Below are 10,380 nucleotides of genomic sequence, written 5' to 3' on the forward strand. Positions count from 1 at the left end.
ATTAGAACCAGTGACCATGTGGGATCCCCCGAGCATTTAAGATGAGGACTCTAGCCACTAGCCCACCACGCTGGGACGACCAAACGTATTTTCTCCTCAGCACTTTATTGCCAAACTTTCCATGGTGACATGGCAAGGAAAGACCCTCAATTTTAGAGATGTGCGCCTAGTCTACATTCACGGGACATCAAACAAGACCTACAGCCGATGACACATTCAAACCAAATGCCATGTCAGAAACGAGGGACATAATGCTGTAACTGAAAGAATGAAATTGCACACAGGATTGGTAGTTTTCAATAAAAGCTCACTTATCAATGAAGCCAAAATAATAGCGTCCCTAAGAAACAGAAGTGGATAGAAACATCAAAACCCAGCAGCTATACAAAAGCTGTTTATAGATATACTGAATAAGGACACAGATATACTGAATAATCACTGGCATCATAAGCTAATGCTGATGTAGATTATCTTTAAGTATAGGTACGAGGGTCATAGGAAGGAAAGAGTAGGAATGTTATGGACGAAGGTGAAGACCACATTGTTTCACTTCAATGATATAGCAGAGTGCAGGTGATGTATGTTCTGCAACCCCAAGAGGCATATTGGCTCAATTGGTTGAACAACACCAAATACGTGTTTGCTGTGCACAAAAAGAAAAGTGCACACAACTGAAAGCGAAGTAGAGAGTAGATCTCCTATGCTCACTTGAAGGGAAATGAGCAGGGGTAAGTAGCCTCTGTAGCCAAAGGCAAAACAGACTGCCATACAACAATCTCCTAGCAGAAATATTGAATTAATGACAAACCCATTCATGGTTTTTAGGTGACCTACGTAATTGCATCTGCATCAATCTATGCTGCCTTTGGACAACTACCACAATGGTGACGTTCCAGGCATCTGCTGCACCTGAAAACCCAATCGTGTAGATTGAGACACTGTGGGAAAACTTAGATGTGCCAAAGAGAATATGTGAAGCTCAACGATGCAGATTACAAAATTCTACCCACTACGAATAACAGATGTTAAATTATTGGCAATGCCAATAAGCCAACTCATGCATATTCAGCCAGAGCACATGCGCTTTGACTTTTCTCAATGCAGTGGCTGTCCAGAAGATACTGTCCACCACTCCTTTGTCTCAGTTGATGGCAGCGCAGCAGGAGTTGCATTTCGTCACTGGTGTGTAGTAATAATAAATACTTTAGAAGACACGGTATGGATGCCTATGTGTTTGGATACATATTTGCATGTGTCTTCTTCTTATTTATTTCACCTGCCAGATGACTTTAAATTTAAGCATTGCTTAATTTAAACAACAACGCCTTCATGAATCCTTTTCCGCTTAATTGAAAAAGAAATGAAGTCTTCTGCTGCTCTCAAGGACATGCCAGACGTGCCTTTTTCCATGCATTTTCTTTCAAGAAAATTTAGGGTGAAAAAATACCCAGTTACAACACAAAGCTTCTACAATGCAAATGGTCCAGAGCCATGAGTTCACAAACATGCTCTGAATGAACGAAGGGGATTATTACCCAATGATCAGAAAGCTTTACATGGGGTAGCACATGTTGCCAAATGAATGACACAACTGCAGAAACCTTCTATTTTGTGAAATAACCAGTGGTGCTTTCACAATATTCCTGAAAACTCTGAACTCCCATACAGCTGATTCAGGCTAATGCATCACACTGACTTGCTTTACAATATAATCCTCGACTCGAGGCAGTGACTTAAAATAGCCACCAATTTTACGTGTGTGTGTGTGTGTGTGTTTGGATTCTATTTAAATTGTGTCCCCTAAATACGTATATGTATGAAAGTATGTGTAGATGCAAATATTCTCTGGCACAAAACAAGACTGGGGTCTTGAAAATATCAAAACCTACCAGCTTCTCAGAGCAGCATGGATTGAAACTGGAGACAGTTAAGTACAAACAGAAAATATCTCAGCATACAAACCTCATGCTGATGAATGAAAACTGAGTTACAAAAATTGTGAGGTAATATATGAAGAAATATTCCTGGAATAAGTAAAGTCATCAATATCAATAGATCATATAAAACCTGAGAGACGAATTTAGGGTAGTGCAAAAATACATATGTAATCATAGCCCAGAACCAAACCTAGGACATGTCTATGATATTAAGCCATCTCTTCATCTGAAAGTGCCTAACAAGGCTAGCAAATAGAATCAATACATGGATGACTTTGATCCGGCCAGCTGTGATACAAACAGAGGGACAAAAGCTCTTATACTCTCAATGGGACAATGAGACAGGTCTCATGAAAATGTACAATCCTTACTCCATCAGGGACACACTTCAGAGTGTGAGAAGAAACACGAAACTGTAAAACAGGCAGCAGCAAGGAAATGGCGGCCAGACATTCATCAAACCATCAGGAATGATTACAAGCAGGTACATGGCTCAATTCAGAAGAGATTTCTGGAAAGGAAAATTCTCCTCATCATACTCAAGGCATAACTAAAAACATCAATGGCTCTCTTGTCAAGGAAGCGTGCAAATTGAATCCTCCCTGCAACAACAAGCAAAACTCAAGGCCTGGATGAGCACACTGCTGAATTCTTACAAATGGGTCAGGAAGAACTAGTCTGAAGCCTGCATAAGACCAGAAAACAGCAGTCAGAAAGACAAAATCCTTCAAAATGCCTTCCATCATCACCTTCATATCAAAACTGGAAAGAAGGACAACATCACAACAAATATACACCAATATTCCTTATGAACACAAGTGCAAAATCCTCCAGAAGACATCACATTCTCCACCTGAACATACAACAGAAGGTGGATTCAGCAGATCCAGGTGGGATCTCTAAATTTCACGCAGGGATGCCTAAACTTTACAAATTCCCAGAATATGAAACACATTGCAGTATGCATAGTTACTCCTCATGAGAAGTAGACAAAAAAAGGAACAGTTCAATCTACCTTCTCAATATGGTAGTAGACTACAATGCCATGATACCCTTAGAGCAGAAAGCTAAGGTTGTATCTGCTATCAGACTTCTCCACCTTGCCGAGACATTAGAGAAAAAACATTTGAACAGTAAAATGGGGCAGACAGAAGTGGGAAAATTGTTGGGCATTGATTTCTCTCATAACAACTGCATTATACAGGATATTATCACCAAAAATTATACATTTCATGCCACTTTCAGCCAATGCTTACCACACATGTCTCTGTGCTCCTCAGATGCTGAGCAGGGCTCACTCTACTGTGTGCTCGAGGATACTGCACACAAGGAACTGTAGCAGTGTGTCTCTACTGAGAACCTGAAATACTATAGTCAAGGCTGTCTTGGTGCAACTATGCCCTCCCCACACCTTGTTTTCTGAGACACATTGCTTCCTCTCAGTGACCCTGGCCTTGCCCTTAACTTAGCAAAGCTGTGCATGGATGAGAGTGAATGCATCACTAGACCCGTGATACGGCTTCACCATCTGAATTGACTGGACAATAATGAGTGCCTGAAGCCAGGCTCTCTCCACAGAAGAGAGTTATGCACACTCTGACTCTTGCCTTGCAGAATTTGTGAAGGAAAATTGAAAAGGATGAGCTCCTTTGGCACTTGATTCTTCTCCAGTTACTCCAGCAGTAGAAATGAATGAGCTGGAGTATCAGATCATTCCATTCCACTTTCCCAAAATTATCTCGAGGCTGAAAGAACGAGTACAACATCCACACTGGGATGCACCTGTCCACTCCAGTCTCCGCAGAATCTGTGAATTAGTCAGATAGGGCAGGCGTAACATAGAAGCAGGCAGGGCAGGAGGGGCAGCTTGCCTGAGCCAAGGATCATGATGGACCCATTCCCTGCCCCCTCACAGCTTTGGCTGATACCTAAGCACAATGCTCAACAACCAGTGTCCTCCTTCTTACTTTGACAAAGGACGTACTCATCTGATTTCTGTAAGAAGTGTCACATCTGTAACAAGTATGGAAGGGGTTACTTTGTCACTTAGCACTCTTGAGCACTCAGCATGAATTTCAGCTTACTCCCTGGCAATATGCCATTTTGTTGCATCCCAAAAGCACGCTGAGAATGAAACACATAAGCCATGAAGCACAGGTAGTGATGCTTTTATTTGCAACATTATGCAAGCATATTCTTTGCAGCATTCACCCACTGGCTACATTTTATGAAATGCTTCCACAGAGGAAATGCAAAGGTGTAATAGCAGTTTTCATGGTCATTTTGTAGTGTGAGTGGGGTCATTTTGGAAATGAGTAAGAGGGCAAGCAAAAGATGGCTGTGCCATCATTCTCCTGGGGATGTGTGGATTGCCTACAAGGAAAGAGGGATGAGATGATTGCTGATGGGACCAGAATTTCACGTATGTGAGGGGAAACCCAGATGGATGTGGCAAAATTGGGTAAGAATGAGTGCAGGGTGGCATCCTTGTGTAGTTCTGCAAATAAGAATGTGTGGTTGAAACAACCTTCATGACAGAGGCTCTAGAATGAGGATGTTGACCAGATGAGACCAACTGACTTGATGTCAACTGAAGAGGAGTCTCAAGTGTGAGTGTGTCCTTGATGGCTGATGGTATGGCAGAAGATGATGATGGAGCTGATGAGGCTCCTCTTATTGCGTCAGTTCTAGGAGCCAAGGTGTCAGCTACAGATGAACTGCATCTGCGAGGTGATGCACCAAAGCATGCATAGTTTTGAGGATTGATGTTGTTCCGTGGAACAACACTTGCATTTCCATTACTCTTTGCTAAAATTTCCCCTGCTCGATGTGACTCCTTGGGCAGTTTTTGAAGTGAGGATTCCAGGGCCTGATATTTCTTTTTAATGCCCACTCTTCTTAGAATATGTCGTAAGAGCTGAGGACAGCCTTGTTTGAAATGTGGGTGATGGAAGAACTGCACCTGCAACAAAATTAAACATGCATCAGCAATATTTCTAGCCAGGAGGCAAGTGGCCACGTGGCAAAAACAAACTCTACTAACTTGAGAATGAATGGACACATGGCAGCTACACTTGGCTTTCCTACTGATGTGGAATCATGGTTAAAATTATGTGGCTGAATATATGCATAAGTACAGGTGTTTCATCCTCTGAAAAACAGACATGCCCTGGCAAGGAGCTAAGATATTTGGTAACTGGAAAATTTTGCCAAACAATCTGTATCACCATTTCATAAGCCAGGTCTTGAATGTTCTGAGTGCAATATTGGTATTTCATCATGTGCTCATAAAGCCTTTTTTTTAATTTTCCAAAATCTCATTACACCAACTATGCACACACACACACAGTCTCTCTCTCTCTCTCACACACACACACACATATTGGATAGGGAGAACTAGAGAGAAAGAGAAAATGAAAGAAAGAGAGATTATTCTGATATTGCTATTGGTATGAGTTTCCTATGCTTAGTTCATTGAAGCACAGTTTGGTTCAAGATTGCTAAAATGCCAACAAAGGAAAGGAAAAGTGGAGATTCCAGCACACAGCACACCAACATGACTGTCTTCTTGCAGTGTACAGACAAAATGCACAGTGCTATTGCACTTGTTAATAATAACCTCTCCCACAACAACTGCAACAACCAAATACTAAATATCCCATGTTAAATTTGAAAGCATCCTTCAGGCCTCCTACTCTGGATCCTTTACAAGAATTTGGCACTATCAAAACACATTATATATTCACTTGGGATCCAAGGGATGGAAATCTTCATCACCTTGCTTGTCCCTGAGACATCACAACATTCAGGCATAAAGTGGAATAGGGAAGCCGATCTCGGAAAAGTTGACTGCATCTTCCTGAATCCATAAAGGTTAAGCTGTCGAACAAAGCTCTTCATGTTGCACGTTTCAAAGATGCTGAAATGACCTTTCATCTCTAAAACTTTTGTCTGAAATTGCTCTACATCTATCACGAAGGAGGTTCCTCCTTCATCGCACCAAATCGATTTGAATTCAGGGCTTTCCACTATTTGCCAAAGTTTTCTAGGAAACCCCAGAACATGATGGTTATTCTGTTCCTGATGAGTGAATCCATCACTAGGCGAAGACGGTCTGTCCAGCAAGGACTGCTGGGATAAAAGTTTAAAGGCTTCTTCTTCAATCACAGACCTTAGGTGAGTATCCTCAAGCAATAGCTGTTCACTTTCTGGAGCTTCCACGACAATGTCTGGGCTCAGACACCGCCACTCACAGCACATCTTCAAACCTGGAATGAGTTCTGTCTTCAGTTCCTCGAAGCGACTTGATTGCTGTCCCTTGGCTCTGCTGAAGAATTTGAAGACTGTTGTTCCTCTGAATGCTTGAGAAGAAATGTCCAGACTAACCACTCTCTCCCTCCACCACATCTCATACAGAACCATTGTGACATCACTATATGCTGTCTTCTACCTCAGCAGCACATCTCACCTTTGACCCCCACTTGCTTCCCAACATGCCACTGACACACAGCAGCTGGGAAACTGGGACACGTGGGCCATGCTAAAGTATAGCCACAGTTTATATTAAAAAAATCTGAAAATGCATAGAAGTAACAAGACGTAAGTCAAAGAAATGAATCGCAAGAATGGCATAAGCCTGGCTTTCTTACCGATGAATCAGGATAAAGGCTTCATTCAATCTAACTGTGTAAATGATTGTGGGTGGGAAGCAGAGCTGTCAGGATTAGAACCAGTGACCATGTGGGATCCCCCGAGCATTTAAGATGAGGACTCTAGCCACTAGCCCACCACGCTGGGACGACCAAATGTATTTTCTCCTCAGCACTTTATTGCCAAACTTTCCATGGTGACATGGCAAGGAAAGACCCTCAATTTTAGAGATGTGCGCCTAGTCTACATTCACGGGACATCAAACAAGACCTACAGCCGATGACACATTCAAACCAAATGCCATGTCAGAAACGAGGGACATAATGCTGTAACTGAAAGAATGAAATTGCACACAGGATTGGTAGTTTTCAATAAAAGCTCACTTATCAATGAAGCCAAAATAATAGCGTCCCTAACAAACAGAAGTGGTAGAAACATCAAAACCCAGCAGCTATACAAAAGCTGTTTATAGATATACTGAATAAGGACACAGATATACTGAATAATCACTGCCATCATAAGCTAATGCTGATGTAGATTATCTTTAAGTATAGGTACGAGGGTCATAGGAAGGAAAGAGTAGGAATGTTATGGACGAAGGTGAAGACCACATTGTTTCACTTCAATGATATAGCAGAGTGCAGGTGATGTATGTTCTGCAACCCCAAGAGGCATATTGGCTCAATTGGTTGAACAACACCAAATACGTGTTTGCTGTGCACAAAAAGAAAAGTGCACACAACTGAAAGCGAAGTAGAGAGTAGATCTCCTATGCTCACTTGAAGGGAAATGAGCAGGGGTAAGTAGCCTCTGTAGCCAAAGGCAAAACAGACTGCCATACAACAATCTTCTAGCAGAAATATTGAATTAATGACAAACCCATTCATGGTTTTTAGGTGACCTACGTAACTGCATCTGCATCAATCTATGCTGCCTTTGGACAACTACCACAATGGTGACGTTCCCGGCATCTGCTGCACCTGAAAACCCAATCGTGTAGATTGAGACACTGTGGAAGAACTTAGATGTGCCAAAGAGAATATGTGAAGCTCAACGATGCAGATTACAAAATTCTACCCACTACGAATAACAGATGTTAAATTATTGGCAATGCCAATAAGCCAACTCATGCATATTCAGCCAGAGCACATGCGCTTTGACTTTTCTCAATGCAGTGGCTGTCCAGAAGATACTGTCCACCATTCCTTTGTCTCAGTTGATGGCAGCGCAGCAGGAGTTGCATTTTGCCACTGGTGTGTAGTAATAATAAATACTTTAGAAGACACGGTATGGATGCCTATGTGTTTGGATACATATTTGCATGTGTCTTCTTCTTATTTATTTCACCTGCCAGATGACTTTAAATTTAAGCATTGCTTAATTTAAACAACAACGCCTTCATGAATCCTTTTCCGCTTAATTGAAAAAGAAATGAAGTCTTCTGCTGCTCTCAAGGACATGCCAGACGTGCCTTTTTCCATGCATTTTCTTTCAAGAAAATTTAGGGTGAAAAAATACCCAGTTACAACACAAAGCTTCTACAATGCAAATGGTCCAGAGCCATGAGTTCACAAACATGCTCTGAATGAACGAAGGGGATTATTACCCAATGATCAGAAAGCTTTACATGGGGTAGCACATGATGCCAAATGAATGACACAACTGCAGAAACCTTCTATTTTGTGAAATAACCAGTGGTTCTTTCGCAATATTCCTGAAAACTCTGAACTCCCATACAGCTGATTCAGGCTAATGCATCACACTGACTTGCTTTACAATATAATCATCGACTCGAGGCAGTGACTTAAAATAGCCACCAATTTTACATGTGTGTGTTTGTGTGTGTTTGGATTCTATTTAAATTGTGTCCCCTAAATACGTATATGTATGAAAGTATGTGTAGATGCAAATATTCTCTGGCACAAAACAAGACTGGGGTCTTGAAAATATCAAAACCTACCAGCTTCTCAGAGCAGCATGGATTCAAACTGGAGACAGTTAAGTACAAACAAAAAATATCACAGCATACAAAGGATTTGACCCCCAGCTCCCCTCGCCAGCCTTCGCGAGTACCCACCCGCGAGGGGGCTTAGTTACCCCCGGGCCAGGAGGATGCCGGCGTCCCTGCCTCCGCCGCAAGCGACGGAAGCTGTGGCTGGGACTCTGGCATGGTTCGGGCCGGAAGGGGCATTCCCATGGAGCGCCACCTCGCATGGGAGAATAACCCCGCCCCTTGTCCGGAGATGCGAACCGCCCAGCCTGCCCTGCCGCCAGCCAAAAGCTGACGGGGGCAGAGGGGAGCCAGGATGTGGCCCCCAGAACCCCTCGCCAGCCCTCGCGAGTACCCACCCGCGAGGGGGCTTAGTTACCCCCGGGCCAGGAGGATGCCGGCGTCCCTGCCTCCGCCGCAAGCGACGGAAGCTGTGGCTGGGACTCCAGCATGATTCGGGCCGGAAGGGGCGTTCCCATGGAGCGCCACCTCGCATGGGAGAGTAACCCCGCCCCTTGTCCGGAGACGCGAACTGCCCAGCCTGCCCTGCCGCCAGCCAAAAGCTGACGGGGGCAGAGGGGAGCCAGGATTTGGCCCCCAGCTCCCCTCGCCAGCCCTCGCGAGTACCCACCCGCGAGGGGGCTTAGTTACCCCCGGGCCAGGAGGATGCCGGCGTCCCTGCCTCCGCCGCAAGCGGCTGAAGCTGTGGCTGGGACTCCGGCATGGTTCGGGCCGGAAGGGGCGTTCCCATGGAGCGCCACCTCGCATGGGAGAGTAACCCCGCCCCTTGTCCGGAGACGCGAACCGCCCAGCCTGCCCTGCCGCCAGCCAAAAGCTGACGGGGGCAGAGGGGAGCCAGGATTTGACCCCCAGCTCCCCTCGCCAGCCCTCGCGAGTACCCACCCGCGAGGGGGCTTAGTTACCCCCGGGCCAGGAGGATGCCGGCGTCCCTGCCTCCACCGCAAGCGGCTGAAGCTGTGGCTGGGACTCTGGCATGGTTCGGGCCGGAAGGGGCGTTCCCATGGAGCGCCACCTCGCATGGGTGAGTAACCCCGCCCCTTGTCCGGAGACGCGAACCGCCCAGCCTGCCCTGCCGCCAGCCAAAAGCTGACGGGGGCAGAGGGGAGCCAGGATTTGGCCCCCAGCTCCCCTCGCCAGCCCTTGCGAGTACCCACCCGCGAGGGGGCATAGTTACCCCCGGGGAGGAGGATGCCGGCGTCCCTGCCTCCGCCGCAAGCGGCAGAAGCTGTGGCTGGGACTCCGGCATGGTTCGGGCCGGAAGGGGCGTTCCCATGGAGCGCCACCTCGCATGGGAGAGTAACCCCGCCCCTTGTCCGGAGACGCGAACCGCCCAGCCTGCCCTGCCGCCAGCCAAAAGCTGACGGGGGCAGAGGGGAGCCAGGATTTGACCCCCAGCTCCCCTCGCCAGCCCTTGCGAGTATCCACCCGCGAGGGGGCTTAGTTACCCCCGGGCCAGAAGGATGCCGGCGTCCCTGCCTCCGCCGCAAGCCCAAAATGCAAATTCTTAACCACATCCTCTGATTACTTCATCGACATCTCAATTTTAGCTTGTACACCACCGGCAGCTATACACCTTAAAATGATTATAGTTACCATTCAGCTATCTATTTTTCATTTTAGTGTTTAGCAGATTATGCTATTGAAGCATGCTTTTACTGAACTTGGCAAATTTTAGGGTAGCCCAAACAGGCTTATGGATCACATACTTATTTTCATTTATATACATGAAATGAGACATACAGAGATGAGGAGAGACAAAGAGGAAATTTGTCTGTCTTTTCA

General features: G+C 45.4%; 1 protein-coding gene across 1 annotated transcript; it reads right to left on the reverse strand.

Moving 5' to 3' along the window:
* Window positions 1-307: 307 nt before the first annotated feature.
* Window positions 308-6,359, reverse strand: LOC121148774 (heat shock transcription factor, Y-linked-like). Its single transcript, XM_040969077.1, has 4 exons — window positions 5,715-6,359; window positions 4,740-4,899; window positions 2,203-2,225; window positions 308-340 (listed from the first exon to the last, which is right to left on the reverse strand). The coding sequence occupies exons 1-4, from the start codon at window positions 6,357-6,359 to the stop codon at window positions 308-310; spliced, it is 861 nt and encodes a 286-aa protein (XP_040825011.1).
* Between the last annotated feature and the right edge of the window lie 4,021 nt (window positions 6,360-10,380).

This window comes from Ochotona curzoniae, unplaced genomic scaffold (genome assembly GCF_017591425.1).
Source record: "Ochotona curzoniae isolate NIBS_2020 unplaced genomic scaffold, NIBS_Ocur_1.0 contig_1811, whole genome shotgun sequence".
NCBI classification, from domain to species: Eukaryota; Metazoa; Chordata; class Mammalia; order Lagomorpha; family Ochotonidae; genus Ochotona; species Ochotona curzoniae.

Bases quoted from the DNA above. Each gene is read 5' to 3' on its own strand.
- LOC121148774 (XM_040969077.1), bottom strand. From the start codon at position 6,359: ATGGTTCTGTATGAGATGTGGTGGAGGGAGAGAGTGGTTAGTCTGGAC. The intron at 4,900-5,714 runs GTGATGAAGATT...ATTTTGTTGCAG, and splicing joins ATGTCTCAGGGACAAGCAAG to GTGCAGTTCTTCCATCACCC. The intron at 2,226-4,739 runs GTAATGGAAATG...TTTGTATCACAG, and splicing joins AGGGGAAATTTTAGCAAAGA to CTGGCCGGATCAAAGTCATC.